Source organism: Musca autumnalis, unplaced genomic scaffold, assembly GCF_047663935.1.
Source record: "Musca autumnalis isolate F117 unplaced genomic scaffold, ASM4766393v1 scaffold_3, whole genome shotgun sequence".
Taxonomy (NCBI): domain Eukaryota; kingdom Metazoa; phylum Arthropoda; class Insecta; order Diptera; family Muscidae; genus Musca; species Musca autumnalis.
Window position 1 is genome coordinate 7329526 of NW_027411866.1, and position 22299 is coordinate 7351824.

Below are 22299 nucleotides of genomic sequence, written 5' to 3' on the forward strand. Positions count from 1 at the left end.
CCGGTTCATCTGAATAGAACCAGCCAATATTTGTCTACAAATACCGTTATATCTGACGAAAGGAGAGGAATTGTAAATTATAATTTTGTGGACATGTAGAGTATATAGTAGCCGATATTTTCAATACCTAACATGTTTCACATATGCGTTATATTTAATATTTAATTTTATGTAAACATATTCACGTATATCTAGCTAAGGAATAAATTAATTTAGTCAAATATTATTATATTTTGTTTAGTTGAAAAAGTTTCCATTGATATGTCCAGCACTGTAAATGCCGTTAGTGTTGATTGACAACAAATATTGTGCAAAAATTTGTATTAGGGTCTTGAAATTTGATGAAAATCGAGGCTTAGAGCTCCAAAAAATATTTGTATGAAGAAATCGGTAGAAACAATTTATAAAGACAAAATTCTGTACTGAATTATGTTCAAAATTTTCTATACTACAATAAAATTACAAAAAAGTCACATTTGATAGGTTTATGAGTCCGAAACAGAGGAAATATGGTAAAGATAATTCAAAATTCTCCTTTTCCAATCCAAAATTTGGTATTTTATCTCAGGAAAGTGAATGCAAATCGATGAGTTCCACCCAGTTTCGTTGGCTGTGGACATCTACAGGTCTAAAAAATAAAGAAAATTCCACCGCCGAACGCTCCATCTCACCATCAAGTCCTTGGAATTTCAAAAGGTTCTAAGACATTTGATGTGAAGAAACAGCTTAGCGTTAGGGAAAGGCAGACGTTAATTTTTTCGAAAGGACACGGTTTAATTTTGATGGTTCTGATGTTCACACATCTTTTCCTTATATTATAAATACCGAAAAATTTTTTCTGATCCGTTATTACACAGTTTATACAGTTGGCCATTCAGCCCAAACTAGTTAGCCCTGACTATTTAGTTTGCTGTCAAATACATAAAATACAAAGGAAATCAAATCACAATAATGAACAATCTATTATGTTTGTTGTCAAATGTTGTTAACAGAACTCTGAATGGCCAACTGTATAAACTGTGCGTTATTACATAAAAAATAGCGCCTATGTTTCTGTGCTTTCCTTGTCATGCGATATCTTCTAAATCAAAGCACTTGATGTTGACATGAAGCGTTCGGCGGTGGAATTTTCTTTATTTTTTTGGCCTGTAGATGTCCACAGCCAACGAAACTGGGTGGAACCCATCGATTTGCATTCACTTTCCTGAGATAAAATATCAAATTTTGGATTGGAAAGGGAGAATTTTGAATTATCTTTACCATATTTCCTCTGTTTCGGACTCATAAACCTATCAAATGTGACTTTTTTGTAATTTTATTGTAGTATAGAAAATTTTGAACATAATTCAGTACAGAATTTTGTCTTTATAAATTGTTTCTACCGATTTCTTCATAAAAATATTTTTTGGAGCTCTAAGCCTCGATTTTCATCAAATTTCAAGACCCTAATACAAATTTTTGCACAATATTTGTTGGCAATCAACACTGACGGCATTTATTTATAATTATAAATAGTTTTTTGTTCAAATTTACTACATCTAACAAAGGATTTGTGTAAATTCTTAGGGTGGTTCTATCCTGGTGAACCATTAAAAATGCTAATATTTTGGCATTTTTTCATAAAGCGACTAAAATGTACCGTTATAACGCATATGTGAAACATGTTAGGTATTGAAAATATCGGCTACTATATACTCTACATGTCCACAAAATTATAATATACAATTCCTCTCCTTTCGTCAGATATAACAGTATTTGTAGACAAATATTGGCTGGTTCTATTCAGATGAGCCGGAGTGTATATATAAAAACATTGATTTTATTACGCTAATTTTTCAAATTTCATCATTCTTTTTGTAAATATTCAGGCATGTTCTGGCATTCACTTCTGCACCTCACGTGTATCGAACACACCTAAAGCTGTTCTGCAACACACTTTACACCTAATTGGGGTGTATTCCACACACTGTAATTTTGATGGCGAGAGCTGAGTGAATCCTTATTTTTTAAAGAAACTAATTGAAATTTTCTACAAAAACTGCATAGGACTAAAATCTAATGTGTTTTCTATTAGAATTTAAAATAATATTTAATTTTCTTAACAAAAAATGAATTAAAAATGTATTTTTTCTAAAGTACCAAATTCAACATGTACGCGCTCTTGTAGAAGTTCGTTTCTTTGTTTACGTCTGTTTCGTAAACAATCAAACGAACAAAGCGTACATACCCACACACGCATGTATATTCGTTGATGCGCCAACGCAGACTGTTATTTTTTCATTGTTAATAGGTCTGTTCGTTTACTCAATAATTTGTACAAATTTGTACAAGTCCAGTAACTTCTATAATCGACGAACAACATCCAGTAACAATTTGTACAAATTGTAAGTAAACGAACACACCTAATGATAAAGTTTGAAAGCTGTAATAAAGCTTTCCAAAGTTTATTCGTGAAATATAAAAGCTCTTTTCACGTGAAATGCAGAACATCAATTGCTTTCACAGGTGAAGTGCATGTGTGATGTGAAAAGAATACACGGCGAATTCCAGAACATGCCCGATTATGAAAGTACTCATTAACAGCTTCCCGATTCATAATAACTTTGATCCCACTTCTGTATATTTATGCAGCGACACAATACAACAAAAATTGTATATTTTACAGCACAAAGTCTGTTTTATTTTTACATAAAAAACTGTCAACTTTGGTACTGCGCCAATCAAAGAATACTAACGTTATTTACAAAAACTAATTATTTTTCAAATGACTTCATGTGTTTTTTATTATTCTGTGCAAAAAAAATTAAAATTTCGAAACTTCAAAAATAGGGTTTTGGCCAAAAATTTCCTGACTGAAACCTATGTGCAATGGGGGAATACTCCAGACTTAAGCAAATAACTTTTTCTCTAAAACGTATAGTTTTCCTGTAATCGGGCCTCATTTTAAAAAAGAAAGTTAACACCTAACATTTTACTTTAAATGTCATTATTTCACTGATATAAGGATATGATACATAATAAAATATAATTTGAATTTTTTTTAGGTTTTTATGTAGTGCTGAATTAAAATCCAATAAATAGTATAACGTTCAAAAGTTTGATTACAGAATAAATGATGATTTAACAAAATAATCCACAATTTTACGAGTCTTATTTTCATCGCATTCGAGTGTCAAAACAATATATACACCTTAGGTATTAGCCCCATTACTCTACACTCGGGTCTTTAATATCGTCAATATGAGTGAAAGATATTGTTCTCATATCCCTGGACCCATAAAAGCCATTTATCGAAACCCGGTTACTAACTTCATAATGTTTCAGTGTATTTACCTCATTCATCTCACTGACATTTTTGTTGGTAGTTTTTTTTGTGAAAATTGATTTTCAATAATAGGTCTGTTCGATAACTTCGCACGTAAAAAGTAATTGCAAATACACAGCAAATTCTAAGTAACTTCTCTCAATAAATTTCACTCTCTCGAAGCCAAAAAATTTGCAGAGTGTTATCGACAATTTGCATTCACTTGCAAGAAGTCAGTTGATTTGACAAAGAAGTTTGGCGGAAAAGATTTAATTTTACAAATGAAGGTTGTTAACGAAAATTATCCGATTTTCCACTGAAAATTAAATAAATATTAGCAACAAAAGGAAATAGTGTGTTCTCCAGGCACGTCTGCATACCCCACCGATGCACCGCTTTTGCTGGATTAATTACCTTTAAAATAAAAAAATAGTCTTCACAAACTACAAAATAAGTTATTTTACTTACCATCTCGTTTTCCACAAGTTATTTAGTTATTTCTTCCCTTGTTATCTTGTAATTATTTTAATAACCAAATGTTTATATCTTTTGCCAAGAATTGTAAAGTCCGTTACAAAACATTCGAATTTAAATCAGCTGATCAAACTTGCAAATTCTTACAAGGAAAAAAATAATGACACCGATATTTCACGATAACATCGCAAGTAAAAAGTATTTTCAAGTTCTTGCAAATTGAAAAAGCTTGTTATCGAACAGCGTTTTGTAAAATGTGTACAAACTCTTGGGTTATCGAAAAGACCTATTCATAGCTATCATGAATACTCACGTAGGGAGATTCTCACGAGTGAGTTGCAGTTCACTTCTCACTGCTCGACCTATCACAAATGACAAGGGAGGAGCGAAAAAAGTGAAGAAGGGTTCACAAGTTGGAAAATTGAAAATAGTGCCGAATTTTGTGAACCCTTGAAAATATAATTTGTGTTGCCATATCGTTATTTTATTTAAAAATAATTTTGCAATAACTAAATTCGTATTTTTTTATAAAACACTACTTTATTTTAAATTAAGTTAATATAACAATACACTTTAAAAATACTTGGTAATTGATAAAAATATGAAATGTTTGATATGTGGCAACATCTGTAACAGCTGTTTTTTTTTTTTTTTTTTGATAGGTACATATGTAAAAATTGTTTATTCACTGAAGAATTTCTGCAATTTGCAAAAAAGTGAACAAATATCGTTTAAAGGTCATTAAATGGCAAAAAGTAATGAAAATGTTTAATATTGCATTTTGGATGATGGCCTAAACGACAGACGCGCTAAGGAATACAAAGAAAACCATGCAAAATTTTGTGGAACTTGTTCCATGCGATGCCAATATCTCACTGGATCTTTTGTATTAGTTCAAATGAAGTTGTGAAAGATCCATCTTCAGCATTTGAAGGAATTTCAAGAATTGTAAATAAATACAATAAGTGAAACATCCGATCTTTTCTTCAGCATTAGGACCAATTTTATGAATGCTAAGTACAATTCAATTAAAATCCTTTCTTCAACATTTGAACCAATTTCATAATGTTATCTTTCTTGTTGTTATGTTTTTCTTATATTTTTTTACTAGCTGAACCCGGTGCGCTTCGCTACCCCGACCAAGATAAAATATAATGGAATGCTATACTTATGTATATTGAAATTATTCTTTAAAATACTTTAATGCATAAATATAGCAGATATGAAGGCTTTCTGTACACATTCAGTGCCGTGAATGGAGCTTATGTTGTGGTATTTTTGTATGGTGCAGGTAGTAAGACTCCTGCTAAATCCTTTCCTACTATAACTACACCTAAGTGGGTGACATTTGCAAATGTCATATCGTCAACATAAATGTTCCCTTTAAAGAAGAGAATTAATTTAGGAATAACTTTAAAAGATATCAAACTGTTGTGACACCTTAAATTACTATTAGGGTAACTCCCACTTGCATTGACCATTTTTAATCCAATAATAATAATGAGGAAAAGGAAATGTCTTAAGTAAATATAGGTTTCCCCTTCGCCCATCCCACCTAAGAAGTCTCTCAGATTATGATATTTTATAATTTTAGTTACAGCCGATAGCTTTTATTGCTAGTGCTTTTTAATTGTTCTTTATTATAATTTAAAATTATAATAAATATCTTTAAATAAATAAATAAAAATAATAAATAATTTTAGCCTTGATTTTCTACAACTAAAAGTACACGCATACTATAATGATGACTTCTACTGACTTCAAATACACTTCCTTAAATAATGAATCAGAGATTCAATATTTTTCCAAATATTCTTTCGAAATTTAAGAACGACATTTTGCCGTAAAGGCGAAATGAAAGAAATAACTACTTTTTTACACCGATATACAAAAAAATTATGACCCTAGTTCACATATTGTTAATCTGCATAAAATGCCAATTCGATGTCCCCCAGTCTGCCCGTCTGTATAAAAGTAGACAAAGCTCTCAGCATTTTGGATGGAGTTTTTAATAAAAATTATACAGCTCCTAAGACTTTGGACGGGTCTGCAAGAGGAACGAAGTTTTTGAAATCCGCCAGAAACCGAAGGATTTCGATAGTTGAATAAAAATGTATTTTAATAATTTAACAATTACTTAGGTTAATGATAGCAACACGAAATTGTAATTGTATAATCGGGAACATCCGAATACAAAGTGGCAGATGAAGAAGAAGTGTTTTGTTATTGAAGATGACTTTATCGGTCATTGTTTTAAAATAGACTCCATAGAACAATACCATATTTTCGGTATTTTGAAGGTTCGGAAATTAGATGTATACCACTATGTTGTAAAAAATTGTTGGTATAGACCCATAGTGTCCATAAAACAATACAGAAATAATTTCGATATTTTGTTGGTGTTAGGCACATTGTACAATAAAAGCGTGTTCAATTTTTATCTTGGTCTTCGGTCAGGTACAAACATTTCTTGCCGAAAATGTTCGCGAAGCTCCACGTTTCGGCATAGCACCCATATAACCACACCGCCCGAAAGCGGTATTTTTAGAGTTGAGCATCAATCACGGCGCTGTGAGTATTCTTGATCACCTATATAACATTGATTGCGGTAATTTCGAATTTTCAGACTCGTGGTACCGCAATATGAACACAACCGCATAAAACATGTTTTGTCGTTACTTTCGGTTACAAAATTAACATCGGAATGTATTTGCTTTCCCAAATAATAAAAAAAACAAAACAATTTAAACTTGAATATAAACATTTTAAGACAATCGCGTATCAAAACAGTTGTAAATTGGAGTTTTATATAATAGAAGTCGCGGCATTGAAATATGATAGAACATGTAGCAACCACATAATAAGATTTTGTCGTTACTTACGGTCACAAAATTAACACCGAAATATATTTACTTTCGGAAATGTAGGTATATTCTTACTAAATCAATAATAAAAATAATTGCCTCTATCAAAAACTCTAATAATCGTTGACAATTTGTATCTTTTTAATTTCCATTAAATAATTTGAATGCTAATTAAATTGGTTGTCGTAAATAAAACATTTTAGAACTTTCAAATATTTATAAAACTAACAGCCTGTTTCTGTATGTCGAAAGTAGAATGTGTGCGAAAGAAACACGTCCAAACTCTTGTGTGTTTTTCAAATTTGTTTTTTGTTTTGAAGGAAAAACAAAGGTAAAATTATTTCGAAAACTAAAGTCCGGGCGTGTTTCATTCGCACACATTCTTCTTTCGACATACAGAAACTGGCTATAAAACATAAAATGTCACAATTTGTGCATATTGGGAAAAGTCAGAAATTTTTATTACTCCATTTGAAAAAAATTAAAAAAAAAAATTTGACGCTACATGAACGATTTTTGGTACATGGATTGAGGAAAAATTCCCATTATCAAATCTGTTCGAGATACTAATTTTGGATATTGCGCGCAAAAGATATGGCGGTTACAATTCTGATTATTAAAAAAATCTTATAAAAACGCTATTCATAATATCGAGAAACATTGTTAATTTATGGCTTCGTACATACTATATGTTTACTGAGGTCCCATAAACTTAGTGAAAAAGTTGTAAATTTTCGCGGAAATTAGGAAATAATTTAAAACAATTGGTAGTTTGCAACTTGTTTTAATAAAATTCAAGCTGTTTATGCATCCGAAAAATATATAAAAATATGTACGTAATCTAAACATCGCGAAGATTCAAATTAAAATGAAAACTATACAAATCAGTTTAGTGGTTTGCATATTATAGCAAAAACGAAAAAAAATATTGTTACGAATGTAACTGATAGGTTTAAGTTAGTTTAGTTTAATTTCCATTAATTTAAAAATTTGAATTGTAACGTAAAGTTTTTATTACGCAGTTACTTTATTTAAGCAGCAACAACTACCATGTAGAACTCTCTTCATTATTCTGGATGTTACTTTACCTTTCATTAATGTGCTTTTATTTTGTTTTGCCATAGTCATGTAATTATTGTTTAGTTTGTCACTTCTTTTCTTACATTTATTTGTTGTTGTAATTACGTCATTGATCATCCCCCATGTATGTATGTGAGTATGGTTGTTCGCTTAGTGCGAATGTGCGTCTGTGTGTTCGTTGTACAGATTCGAGGTGTTGCCATATGCTCTAGATATTTCTCGAACAGGGAGACTTTGGGATATAAATGCAGGGGAACTGGTAATGACCGAGTAGTTGTGTTTTGAGCGTTGAACTGAACAGATCGGTAAAAGAATAGCTGCGTGCTAACTAGAGACAAGCTGCGTGCTTAGTAATTAAAGTCGGTTACGAATAAGTGTAATAAAGTAAATAAAGCATTGTAGAAACGTAATCTAAAACGAACCTTGTTTTATTTGGTACAAATCGTACTGGGAAATAAAACAACGTCTACACGGAGATTAGTCAAACCTAATTCCGTAACAATATATTGAGGATATTCATAAAATTTTTGTAAGAGAAAATATTTATTAAAATGTATTTTGTGAGTTATACCCCGTTTATATATAACCGGATTTAACAAACCGACTGCCCAGCAAAAATTTGGTGGGCACATGTCATTACTTTCTGCATTACCAGGTAATGCGTACTCATTACCCTCCGCATTATCAGACAGTACATATATAACAGGTAACATATAACTAGTTACATCCTTACTTACTACTTACCTAAAAAGGAATAAGTACGGTGGCACAGGGCTAGTGTGTCTGACTACAAATCCTAGGTTTGTGTGTTCAAAGCTCACCGTCAGCATGGGAGTTTTTTGTTGACAAAATTACGAAAAAATGTTGATGTACATGGATGTTTTTAAACAACCCTTACTATTTGTACGAGTGGCCTAGTGTGTAGTGTGTTTGGCTAGAAATCAGAAGTTCATGTGTTCGACACCGGCAGGAAGCGGAATAAAAGAAAAAGAAGAAATAAAAACAAAAAATAATTGGGATGTTGAATTTGAATATAATTTCACCACATTTGTTCTAAAAATAGAACATATGCTTTTTAGCCTTTTTTTGACTACTGGTAAGTGGTTAAATATGTACTTAAAAAACACATTTAAGGAAGTACTTACTCCCTATGACATCCCCATGTTAAAATAATGACTTTTACGGTCATTTAGTAAGTAGTTACAACTGCAAAAATTTATTGAATAAAGTCATTATTTGGTAATGACTTTTTTTGCTGGGTGGGTTTTAAATGTCAATTCCATTGCTTATATTTCAAACAAATCCTTATAAAGAAGGTTAACCCTGCAAAAAGCTCTAATATAAACAGCATATTAGTTGAAGAAAATGTAGTAAAAATTGGTCGGAGTTATTCTTCTATTTTAGTAAATTTTCACGCAAAAAATCACATTTTTTATTATATTCACTTCTCGAATATACGCAAACATCTAACGGAAGATCAAGTTCAAACAGATTTTGGGTTCCTTTAAATGGGGTATAATCTTGAAATAAAACTCTATCGGGTAATGTTCATTTTTAAATGCGTGTGAATCGCGAAATCCTCAAAATAGCTTGATGCGCATGTGGTTTACAATGCCATGATTTACTTTGGCCGCTAAGATGTAGCATCGCCTGCAGCGTAGTGTGCAAAAACACGGTATAACGTTTATAATTTGCACAAAGTGCATACACTTTTGGCCTGTTCCCGTACTTTACAAAGTGGTAAAAGTCGTAAAAATTGTAAAAGTCGTAAACGATTTTCATATAAATTTTGTGTACGGGAACGCAAAATGTGTAAAAGTGGTAAAAATTGTAAAAACTTTTTAGTTCTGGAACAGAGCGTTTGTATGCGCAGCCGATGTCACTATCGTCCAAGAAAAAAATACATCGATCTAAACCTATTTCGATAAAATCCATCAAGAACCGTGGATGTAGCATCACACACTATTTTTGGGATAAATCGGTTACAGCTCCCATGCCACTAAATTTTTTAAACCGCTGTTTTCGCAAAAACGCGAGTGATGTGTCAGTTTCATCATTGAAAAGGAAACGATCCACAGAAAACGCGATTAAATCCGCGATATTTCCAAAAAACATTTTACGCACATTTTTCGGTTTTTGCAGTTGCTGTTTTCGCCGTTCTAGTGGATGGGTTTTCACGATTTATGATTTATATGATCCGGGCCGTCAAAAAACTAAAATATCTTGTGGTCCCAGCACAATCAAACGGATATTGTAAATACTGTACCCCAAAAATAGGGTTTTTCTAACAAATATCGCACTAAATTTTGGCCTTTGGCAGTGGATTACTCTAATACGGCGTTTATATTATAGTTTTTTGCAGGGTTAACCTTCTTTATGAGGATTTGTTTGAAGTATATACAATGGAAATGATATTTGAAACCCAGACCCACTGGGTTAACCTTGATATATATAAACGGCCTATAATGCTGTCTGGGCTAAATGGTCAATATACATATCAAATTATGCGTAAGGGGGATGCAGTGGAAATTTTGAAATGTGATACATTAGAAGTGTAATCTTCATTTTTAGTCTTCTACTTTTACTTTGGACAGATATCCGTTATTTAAACGGTTTAACCGTCAATCGAATAACAACGTAAAAAAACTCGTTTGCTTCAAAGTGTTTTTACCATTTACGTGTTTTTATTCATTTACGCGGTCATAGCTTCCGCGAAAATTAACTTTTTAGTCACATTTTTGAGCGTTATTTAAAAACACTTCGTTTGATGCAACTATGGTCATATTTAGTGGTACACTGCAATATTTCGCGAATTAAAAAAGTGCAAACCTTGGCTTCATCAATGTTAAATTTTTTGATTTTTCGTCATATACACTTTTTGCTAAAAGTTTGAAAAAGGTGGATATAAGCAAGTCGACAACAAAAGCCTCCAACAAAATGTGAGGAAACAATTAACATTCTTCAAAATATATTTTTGCAAATTTTAGCGGATTTTTCGCCCTAAAAAATTAAAATAGGTGGAAATAAGCAAGTCGACAACAAAAGCCTGCAACAACATTTGAGGAAACAATTAACATTCTTCAAAACATATTTTTGCAAATTTTAGCGGATTTTTCGCCCTAAAAATTTTAAAAAAGGTGGAAATAAGCAATTCGACGGCAAAAGCCTCCAACGAAATGTGAGGAAACAGTTAACTTTCTTCAAAATATATTTTTGCAAATTTTGGCGGATTCTTCGCGATATCTCAAAAATAAAATACGTCAGATCCTTCCTTGGATAAATACGAACATTTTAAGACAAACGCGAAACAAATCGGTTGTAAATTGGTCGAGTTTTTGATTCACGTACGAACGTCATTTGAGTTTTATATAACAGAAGATATTTTACTTTATGAATTTAAACCTTCATATTTTGACTCCTTCTTGTTCGTGGCATATGACATGACAAAGTGTTAGTGATGTCATGTATGTACATTAAGTAATATGCACATTGTTCTATCGAGGAACAACAATTGCAGATTGGATCCTCTTACATTCCTGTTGCCATCCTATGATTTTGAACCGCTTCCCATATCTGAAAAATATTGGCCAACTTCAACTCTGTCTTCAAATTACGCCAAACTCGATGAACATGTACAGTGCCAGAAGAATTTCTAATTGCTTTTTATTTGTTACTTTCAACGTAAAACACAAACAAATACAATTAATTATCATTACAAATGCAAAATATTCGATTTCGTCGATTTTTTTCTATAAAAAATGTCCATATTAAAATTTTTTTGTTCAACTCACTTTGATTTCTGTAGTGAGAGAAAATTGTCTCACATTCTCACTTTTTTGATATTTATGATAGCTACTTTTCTCACGAACGTGAGTTTTGTTCTCCCTTATGATGTTTATAATAAGGGAGGAAGCGAGAGTGAGAAAACTCACCGTGAGATGATGTTTATGATTGGGCTGATTATATCACTTCTCAAACGAGGTTCATAGACCATAGATGAACAAGATGAGCACTTGCCTTTACGTTTTCGTACTATTCACCATACAAATGCTCTCTTCGTGTTCATCATTGTCATAGACTAATGAATGAATAGACAGAGAATTTGACTGAGAGGATTTCTTTATCTAATTTTGTGGATGATTGCAATATTTTCTTGGATATTTTTATCTGAGATAGTTCCCATCAAAAACCAACCACTTGTAGTCTTTTGCCATAACAAAAATATTTATTAACTTGTATTTTTTTGGCATTTTACATTGAGTTTCTTAGTTACCACACTCAATTCTCTTTAGACTACGTTTACATTTACGAAATCAACTCGATTTCAACTGTCAATTCCATTGCTCAAACGTCAAATGAAATCCAATCGATTTCAGATGAGTTTTCATTTGACGTATACACAAAGGAATTGAGAGATGAAATCGAGTGGATTTCGTAAATGTAAACATAGTATTAGTCTATGGACGAGGTTATAATAACGTTCTGTTATTGAAATGTAAACGCTGCAAGTAAAATACCACGTAACTAAAAAGATGACCATTAATGAATGACTCTCTATTTTCAAATGAGGGTTAAAATAACGCTTGTTCTTTGGTGAGTACAACACAGAACTCAAAGAGAATACACAACTCATTGCAAACAAAACGTACATTTGACATCGGGCTGGCATGTGTCAGGATGGCCGAGTGGTCTAAGGCGCTGCGTTCAGGTCGCAGTCTACTCTGTAGGCGTGGGTTCGAATCCCACTTCTGACAAAGATTTTTTTATTTTATTTTTTTTTTCTTAAATTTTTATGGAGACATTTAAGACATGGATTTTCTTCCTTTCTTCAATAAAAAACGTTCGCTTTTATTTTTCTCAAATATTTAATAATATTCTACATAAGCATAGATGATTTATTTCAAAAAAGTGTGTGTATGTATGTTATCTATAATATTTATTTAAAAAATATACAAAGTATTGCAACATTATCTTATTGTGGGCAACAAATTATAATCACAATTACTTGTTGCTCTTTATATTTATCAATTCTTTTGTTTTGTTTTAAAAATACCTGTGGGTGCGTATGTTTTATTTTGTTTGAAAATTTATTATTGAAATTGCAAAATGAAAAAAAATCAATTATTTTTTTTTACAAAACAAAGTAAGAAGTTTATCTTACACTTCTTAATCGAGCCGCTACCCTTCTTCAAGGGTATTTCTTTTGTTGTTGTTGTTGTTATTTTCCTTTATTTGCTGCTGTGTTTGATATTTTCTTATAACCTTATGCTACTTGTTTATGCTAATTATACATATTCTATAAAATAAAACAAAGTTTGTAGTGTTTTCTTCCTCAGGGAATTTGAAGGAAATTCCGCCATTATTCTTCCTTTTTTCTTTGAACTTGACATTTTTTGTTTTGTTTTAAAATTTGTGGGGATAGGTTATGTCGGGGGTAAGAGGATGTGGGAGAGGAGTTGATGTTTCTTATTTTGTTATTTAAAAACTATTTTATCCTTATACAACTACAAGAGGCTGTTTAACCTCTTCGAAAAAAGAACAAAAAATAATGAAATTATTTTCACATAAAATTCTTTAGAATTTTCTTTTTCGTGTTTTCTTGTATTACATTTTCATTTCAGTCAATTATTACACATCATTTTCAAAAATATAGTTTACAAATCCTTCTTCTCCTTTTATTAGCTCCATATTTCTCTCTCGTCTCTGGGGATTTGTCTTCCTTAATAAGAAGTTCCTTTGTTTTTTGATCCTTTAGAAGGTAAATAAAATATCATACATACACTTTACTGAGTGTACAATAGGGGCATATGTGTAATTTACATTCATTCTAATCCTTGTCAATTTCTTCTACTTATTGTGGTTTTTAATCCAACAATTGTTGTTTGCAAGTCAAATGATAGGGCACCTTAGCAATGGTAAACTTGGTGTGGGGTAAATTTTCTGCCAATATTGTCTCAACTTTGTCCAAGGGTAAAATTTCAATTTGCGGCACATCACCATTGCCATCCTCTCCGGATGTATCTGCATTGTTGGCCTTAAGTTCTTCCTCATCTTCTTCATTCGGTGGTGCTCCCGGCACTGGTTTTAACACTGGTATACATTCATCGAAATGATGTTTTTCCTTTTTGGTGGATTCTTCGCATTGATCCACATAGAGGGCGGTGACACGCAACAATTCCACTGTAACACACCAGGTGAATACTTTCAGTGTTTCGGCCACTTGTTGGACGGCACTTAAGACAATTTGATTTGTGGTAGCCGATTGCGAGATATAGGTCGGAATGATAAGCAATTTGGTAATGTTGGTACACAAACTAAGCTTTTCATCAAAACCCGGCTTTATATCGAAATTAACCAATTCCAGTTGATGTAATTGCACTAATCTGGCCACCGAATCTAGAATCTCCAAAGTGCAAACGTTCGTCACTGAACCATTTTCCAAACGTAATCGCTGTAAATTGATCAGTTTGGGTAGAACGGCCTCAGCGAAGGTCGAATCAAAATCACCACATTCTCCCAGCTCAAGGGAACGCAGAGTTTTCAATTCACCCAAAACCTCGACACTCTTTTCACCCAATCCCTTTATGGATGTAAGGGAAAGATGTGTCAGTTTGCCCAATGATGCCAGCGGTGCCAAATCACCAGCCAATACACCCGATTCACAGGTTCTTAAACGCAATTCTTCCAAGGAATTGAGACGTGAAATATTTTCGAGATTTATGGTATCATCATTGATGGCCAAGGCATTGATAATACGTAGGTTGCGATTACTTTGGAAAAGACTTTCCACAACGCGGGAAGAACAACGACAAAGATAGATACTCTCCAGGGAACAAACTGTACCGATGTTTTCACAAAAATCATTCCATAAATCTTCACTACGGCCACTGGGTTGTAACATTTTACGTAAATCCAAATGTTTGGTTTCACCACGTCGCAGGGCGGCAGCAAAACCTGACCAGCTGCATACCTTGGAGTTTTTCATGCGTACCGTTTTCCACAGGCTTGTGTCCTTGGCAGCCAAATTCCATAATTTACAAACAGCAGCAGCCCGGGGACGTTCCTATAAGAGAGGGGAAAATAATTATGAAATATTGTTGGGGCTTAAATAAAACACCTGCTAGTAAATGTCGTTACGAAAATAAAAACGATTTACTTGGCAAATGGTATAAAAAATGGAGTGCAGCTTAAGGGCTCCTTTTTAGAATGTAAAAACTCCGTAATACTTTTCTATAGAATAGTCCGTAGGGCTCTTCTATAGAATAGAAGAAGTCCGTAGAGCTCTTCTATAGAATAGAAGAAGTCCGTAGGGCTCTTCTATAGAATAGAAGAAGTCCGTAGGGCTCTTCTATAGAATAGAAGAAGTCCGTAGGGCTCTTCTATAGAATAGAAGAAGTCCGTAGGGCTCTTCTATAGAATAGAAGAAGTCCGTAGGGCTCTTCTATAGAATAGAAGAAGTCCGTAGGGCTCTTCTATAGAATAGAAGAAGTCCGTAGGGCTCTTCTATAGAATAGAAGAAGTCCGTAGGGCTCTTCTATAGAATAGAAGAAGTCCGTAGGGCTCTTCTATAGAATAGAAGAAGTCCGTAGGGCTCTTCTATAGAATAGAAGAAGTCCGTAGGGCTCTTCTATAGAATAGAAGAAGTCCGTAGGGCTCTTCTATAGAATAGAAGAAGTCCGTAGGGCTCTTCTATAGAATAGAAGAAGTCCGTAGGGCTCTTCTATAGAATAGAAGAAGTCCGTAGGGCTATTCTATAGAATAGAAGAAGTCCGTAGGGCTCTTCTATAGAATAGAAGAAGTCCGTAGGGCTCTTCTATAGAATAGAAGAAGTCCGTAGGGCTCTTCCTTAGAATAGAAGAAGTCCGTAGGGCTCTTCTATAGAATAGAAGAAGTCCGTAGGGCTATTCTATAGAATAGAAGAAGTCCGTAGGGCTATTCTATAGAATAGAAGAAGTCCGTAGGGCTATTCTATAGAATAGAAGAAGTCCGTAGGGCTCTTCTATAGAATACGCGAAGTCCGTAGGGCTATTCTATAGAATAGAAGAAGTCCGTAGGGCTATTCTATAGAATAGAAGAAGTCCGTAGGGCTATTCTATAGAATAGAAGAAGTCCGTAGGGCTCTTCTATAGAATAGAAGAAGTCCGTACGGCTCTTCTATAGAATAGAAGAAGTCCGTACGGCTCTTCTATAGAATAGAAGAAGTCCGTACGGCTCTTCTATAGAATAGAAGAAGTCCGTACGGCTCTTCTATAGAATAGAGGAAGTCCGCAGGACTTGTTTAATAAAATAGAGGAAGTCCGTAAGGTTCTTCTCAAACCTAGACACTTATGTGTTTCTCTCGTTTTCATTTTCGTATGGACAAAAAGAATATATACTTACATGTATCTTCAAATACTTCATTATACACAACAATGAATCATAGGCATACGAGACATTGGCAAAAAAGTTGGTGGCAAACATTTTGCTGGAATGATCCACCACAGGAGGAGCTGGAGCTACTGCTTGATTATTATGCGAATTATAACCATCCGCAGAGTTGTTTGATTGTTTACGATTTTTGCGTATGCTTTCATTGATTTGTTTCAAATCATTTTCAATATCATTGACTTGCCTAAAAGGAGGGGAAAGAAATAGGAGAAAAAAAATAAGCATTAGTTTACTTATCACAATGTGAGATAAAAGTCTAGCCTAGAAAAACATGCCCCTATAAAATAAAATAAATCACTGCTCTGCTCTCGTTCGTTTTAGATTATAAAAGTATTCAATACTTTACAAAACTCACTCGTTCGGCGGCAGGCTTAATGGTTTGGCTACCATGACATATTTTTTGCCCTTGACCACCGCTATTGTCTGAGGATATTTGTTTTCCTGCCGCATTTTATTGACAGCCGATGGTTTGGGAGGTTTGTTTGAGGCTGGCGACCCTGCGGGCAGTGCTACCACAACACCAGCAGCATTGTGGTTGATGGCTTTTGCAACAGCTTTGGGACTGCAAGCCTTCAAAAAAGAAAGAAATTGGAAAATAAAACATCATCACAACATTTTAAGTTTTCATTTTAGGCACACCTCGCAAACATATTCCCGACCATTGGTGCTAGAGGTTGTTCTATAATCACTGTTTTGACGATCAATGCCCACACATTCATGATGATAAAGGCAAAAACATTTTGTACACTGCAATTGCGGCACTTGGCCCATAGCTTTGATACAACCAACACTACAAGTTTCCTTAGTATTGGAGGCTGCAATTTTGCCAGTTTCGCCTTTTGCTAAAGATGATGCCGAAGAGGATCTATATAAAGAAAAGATAACAATGTTTTTTTTTGTTGGCAGCGTATGGATTTTAGCAACTAAGTGGGAGACCTTTAAACGGGGTTTACAAAAATATAATCACAAAAAGCAAAAAACGAGAGCGAGCTAAACTATTTTGTAACTAGGTTTTGATGGGATGTGGAAAGGATGGATATATGTATCATATTCTACACAACAACTAATGACAAAAATAACATTCTACTTACTTTTTCAATTTACTGCTCTTAGAGGACGAATGGGTGACATTGTGACCACCTGCAGCGGCATTATCATTCCTCTTGGTCACAGGTGTGGAAGTCATATTTTGTTGTGTATTATGTTGGGCAGCAGATTGTCTTCCTGGAGTTCCTAACAAGGCAGCATTATTGACCTTCAAAGCCTTACTTGGGGTCCAGCCTTGTGGTGGTGGACTGGCTCCTTTGGGACCCTTAGGTTTAGACACTCTTTTGCCTACAATAGGTGGTGAAGGAGCTGCAGCTAAGGTAGCTGTTGCGACTGAAGATCTTGCCGAAGGCTTTGCACTACGTACAATTTCAAATTCTGGAGCAGCACCCAATGGTTCCTTAGCGAAACAAAAGTGGTCAATGGTTAAATCACCTTCCAGCAAGGGTATTATTTCATTACGAGCCCTTAACTTTTTGCCAGCGGGACTTATGAAATAAACATCAGCTTTATCTTTACTGGCCTCGATATTGGCACGCCATACCAATTCTCTTTTCCAACCAAAATCAAAGGGTTTCTTATAGAACTCATCTTGGGGAGATGTAGGTTTCTTTGTAACCGCAACAGCCGCTGGAGTTTGTACCACTGGCTTCATATCAACATCTTGGCCACCATTTGTTTCCTCGCCATCGGCAACAATATGAGGTTTATTGCTGGGAGGTGTTTTTGACAAAGCCTTTGATGATGGTGACTGTGATGAAGGAGATTTTGCCTTTTGACTCATGGGGGATTTTGAAGATGAACGAGAGGCGTTTTGTAAAGGCGATTGAGCAGCTTTTTGTGGTGGTGTCTGTAGAAAAATACAAAAGGTGCAATTAAAATGTATCCCAAAACAAAATAATCCCCCATAATACACTTACCTTCTTGGCAGATTTAGGTGTATTTACCACATCTTGAGCAACAGCAGCAGTAACACTTGGTCCTTCTTCCTTTTCCATATTAACATCTTCCATTTCTTCCGGTTTAACCAACTCTGCCTCACCACTCAATTCATCAAAGCCCAGAAGACAATCTTCGGATCCCGAACGTCTTATCTCATAACGTTTCCTCTTCAAGGCCACAGTTTCATATTCATCCAAACCATCATTTGCTGTGGCATCTTCACCTAATGGTGTAGACAATAATTTACGTCTTATGGCAGCTCTGGTTGCACCATCATCTTCTGCTTCTTCTTCACCTTCTGAACCAGAAACTTCCAATTTTAGTGGTGTAGCCGTTTCATTATGAGTCGCTTCGGATCCTGGCGGTTCCTCTTTGTCATACTTTATTTTGGCACGCTTCTGCTTTATTAACGAACTTGTTGGTGAATTTAGTTCCCGTTCTCTGCGGCCGACACTTTCGTCAGCACCACCAAGTACAGTCTGGTCTTCGTTCGTTGCTGCTGTTGGCGTTTCAGCCATAATTATTGCATCGTCCACCTCCATTCTGATATGCTGAAAACTTTGTTTTCTTTTGGGTGAAATTTTTGCAAAATTATTTTTCCCTTTTTAGCTGTAGAAATTTGTCGATTGATTGTTGCTGTGGCTGCTTGTGTTCCACCAACAATATATGGACACAGTAAAAAACGATTAACGCCTTCGTTCTTTTGCACCCAAAAACAATGTACAGTGCTGAGATTTAAATCAAATCAAAAATTTTTCTGTTGGTATTCTTCGTCCTGGACCACTTGCCTTTGTTTGTTGGCAGGGTTATGAATTTATCTTGTTGAACTATTCCAGCCGTTTTCTTTATGCTTCCTTCTTTTTTGGGAGATACGTACGCGCGTTTTTGACGTTTTTGTTCGGTATACTCTGACAGTCAAAAAGTGAGGTTAGTTTTGCAATGAAGAAGAAGAAAATTGTTTTTACTTGTAGTTGTTGTTGTCGATTGCTGTTGACGTTGTTTTTTGTTTGTTTCTGTCTCTTAATTATCTCCGTTTATGTTTTGCTTTCTTGCTTTTTTATTTTTAACAAATCCCGCTTTGATTTTGCTTTCTACAATTTGCTTTTTTTATAATCGCGCAAACGAAAATTTTAATATTTTGAACAATATTAAAACTTGACACGTTTTTCTGTTAGAATTCACTGATTTCTTGTAAATATTTTTATAATTTTTTATTTTAAAAGTTTCACTTCAGAATGGCGTCTTCGTCTTGTTTACTCAAAATTAGGGATACATAAGTCTGATATCGATTAATCGACTTTGACTACAAGTCGTTGTCGACTATTGGTTATCGGTAATTTCTAATCGACTTTCGATTTTGTCTATCTATTTTGGACTGGGCCATGGTATAAGTAAAGAGGTAGATTTAAATGAAAAAAATCTATAGAACCCTTGTTTTTCCTGAATTCCTAAAACTTCAAAATTAAGCAACAAGTGTGTTTGTTTACAACACCAATTTTGAGCATTTTATAAAAATCGCGAAAAATGAATGAAGGACCATTATTTCTCCGCATAATCAAGTTGTGGATATGATAAAATGTTTGTTTCAATGATAACCTGACGAATTATTTCCATAAAAATGATCCAAAAACAATTTTAAAAATCATTGAATTCGATTGTTTTTAAAATTGTTTGACATATTATTCAAACACCACACACACATACACAGTTTGTGCATTTTGTTTTGAAGTTTTAGGAATACTCGAATGAAAAAATTTAAATTAACATAAAGCTTTGGCTAACCTTTCTTATTAAACCATGGACTGGGCTGGCTATGAAATTTTGAAATGAAAAATATTTTCTTTGTAATATTTTTCATTTCACATTTCTGTCCTTTAAACATTTTTTCATTTCACATTTTCATAGAACAACCATGGTTTAATAAGAAAGGTTAGCCAAAGCTTTATGTTAATTTAAATTTTTTCATTCGAGTATTCCTAAAACTTCAAAACAAAATGCACAAACTGTGTATGTGTGTGTGGTGTTTGAATAATATGTCAAACAATTTTAAAAACAATCGAATTCAATGATTTTTAAAATTGTTTTTGGATCATTTTTATGGAAATAATTCGTCAGGTTATCATTGAAACAAACATTTTATCATATCCACAACTTGATTATGCGGAGAAATAATGGTCCTTCATTCATTTTTCGCGATTTTTATAAAATGCTCAAAATTGGTGTTGTAAACAAACACACTTGTTGCTTAATTTTGAAGTTTTAGGAATTCAGGAAAAACAAGGGTTCTATAGATTTTTTTCATTTAAATCTACCTCTTTACTTATACCATGAGAACAACAATTGATACCCTGTTCCCGTACTATAATAAAAGAGCGAAATGTCAAAAAATACCTTCCTATACAAATTTGTTCAAACAGCGTGGAAACGAAAAAAATTACATAAATTTGCAAAAACTCTAGCAGAAATGTAAAATCAACGTATCTGGCAATCAGATGCAAGCAAACAGGGTGCTATAGTAAGTTTACACGTATACGCAAAGGAATTAACAGTTGAAATCGAGTGGATTTCGTAAATGTTAACCAAGCACTAGTTTCAACTCGGCCAAATTTGTACATATACATATGTACATATGTACGATAACTCAAAAGTTTGTACAATTTTTAACAAAATGCTGTTTGATAACAAACTTGTTCAGTAAAAGAGAAATGAGAAGTACTTGCAAATACTTTTTACTTGCGAATTTATCGAACATGCCTAATGTCATTCTACTCCTTTTTTGTTTAAAGAGAATTGCGAGTTTAGCACAGAAACGTATTTCTAGCACAAAACAGGACATTCCTTTACTCTAAAGCCTCACGCTGAAACTTTCATACAAACTTTCCCATTATTTTGGCGTTTAGGAGTTTTTATTCTCTTTTGCTAGAAAATTGTAAAAAGTAAACAGACACCTTCCCAGCAAAAACCAGCAAGCAATCAGCTGACTTGCCAAAACAGTGTGACAGTCCGGTTAAGTGGAGGTGGTACTGGTTGTTAGGCTGCGGCTTAGCTCGCCGGATGGGGGAGTTCGTCTTCCACTTGACTGCACACTTAAAGATATTTTTGTACCATCATTCATTTGGGGTTACTTTATAACTGTCATTCGGATTTGAAATTAAAAAATAAAAAAAGAAAAGGAAACGGATGTGTACTTATACATCCTGTAGCCGTTAACCTCAAAATAAATACTTAAATGAACTCCAATTTCCTTGAGGTATTGATGTGTTACCTCTTTGGCATTTTCCCACCCCTATTAGACATATTTCAGTCTGCCATGATGTTTCTGTTGCCAAAAAAAAAAAAAACGTTAAGAAACATCCCAAAATCGAATAACCACTACCCTAGATATTCATTCAGCCCATATTAAATGAATTTTAAGCCATTTTTAAACTTTATAATTATTAGTTCAAATTTTAATCGTTTTTGAATTTATCCTTGTATTATACATTATTTTTAAACAATATTTTAACATATATATTTATTTATTTCTTATTTTTAAATCTAGTCTTATATTTCAATTTGCATGCTTTTATAGATTTTAGTTTAATTTATCTTAGTTTTTATGTATACACAATTTTTACATATTTTCACAATTTCCTTAATTATGTTAATTTTCTATATTCATATTTTTTTTACAGGAGACCGTTCTATTAATTTTACATTTTTTATAGCTATATTTATTTAAAATAAAAAATACTGTTTTGTTGCTTTTATATATCTCGTGATTTCATTTTTTTGGTATTTGGCAAATTTTCTTTTTAGGTTAGGTAATATATTTACTAGTGTATTATGACACGTGTATGAATATGTGCATATTTACATATCGTTTTTATCATTTTTTTAAATTTTTGCATTTTTTATTTTAATATCTTTTGCAGCAACCTTTATTATTATTCTTTTTATGGTTAGATAAATGTAACCGCCTTAATTTAGGCTTTAGTATTAATTATGATTATTTTGTAGGTTATGCAATGACTATCAAATTGTATGGGTATAACTGCGTGTAAAAACAGATAACGTGTTTATAAAAAGAAGAATAATAGAATTTGGTGGCAAGAAAATGAGTTATGCAACCAAGATGGAATTATTGTGCCACTCTCATCATTTTATGTGTATTTTAACTGC

At 33.5% G+C, this 22299-nt stretch overlaps 1 protein-coding gene and 1 non-coding gene across 3 annotated transcripts; one reads left to right on the forward strand and one right to left on the reverse strand.

Annotated features, from left to right (window-relative positions):
• The first annotated feature begins 12393 nt into the window (after positions 1–12393).
• TRNAL-CAG (transfer RNA leucine (anticodon CAG)) lies at positions 12394–12476 on the forward strand. Its single transcript has one exon. It is a non-coding gene; the product is annotated as a tRNA-Leu (tRNA).
• A 92-nt stretch (positions 12477–12568) lies between these two features.
• LOC141399796 (uncharacterized) lies at positions 12569–19513 on the reverse strand. 2 transcript variants are annotated; one of them, XM_073979086.1, is made up of 6 exons: positions 18117–19513; positions 17241–18046; positions 16789–17014; positions 16505–16719; positions 16102–16333; positions 12569–14785 (listed from the first exon to the last, which is right to left on the reverse strand). In XM_073979086.1, the coding sequence occupies exons 1-6, from the start codon at positions 18678–18680 to the stop codon at positions 13586–13588; spliced, it is 3243 nt and encodes a 1080-aa protein (XP_073835187.1). In that variant the 5' UTR covers positions 18681–19513; the 3' UTR covers positions 12569–13585. The 2 variants fall into 2 exon arrangements, with proteins under 2 accessions (XP_073835187.1, XP_073835188.1); XM_073979087.1 differs by lacking the exons at positions 16505–16719; positions 16789–17014 and having other exon boundaries at positions 18117–19443.
• Positions 19514–22299: the final 2786 nt, after the last annotated feature.

What these genes read in the sequence shown, in the direction of transcription:
- LOC141399796 (XM_073979086.1), bottom strand. Translation starts at nt 18,680, where the DNA reads ATGGAGGTGGACGATGCAATAATTATGGCTGAAACGCCAACAGCAGCA. An exon ending in AAGAGCAGTAAATTGAAAAA is followed by an intron (nt 17,015 to 17,240) that starts GTAAGTAGAATG and finishes TTCTTTATATAG; the next exon opens with ATCCTCTTCGGCATCATCTT. An exon ending in TGAAGTATTTGAAGATACAT is followed by an intron (nt 14,786 to 16,101) that starts GTAAGTATATAT and finishes CCTCTCTTATAG; the next exon opens with GAACGTCCCCGGGCTGCTGC.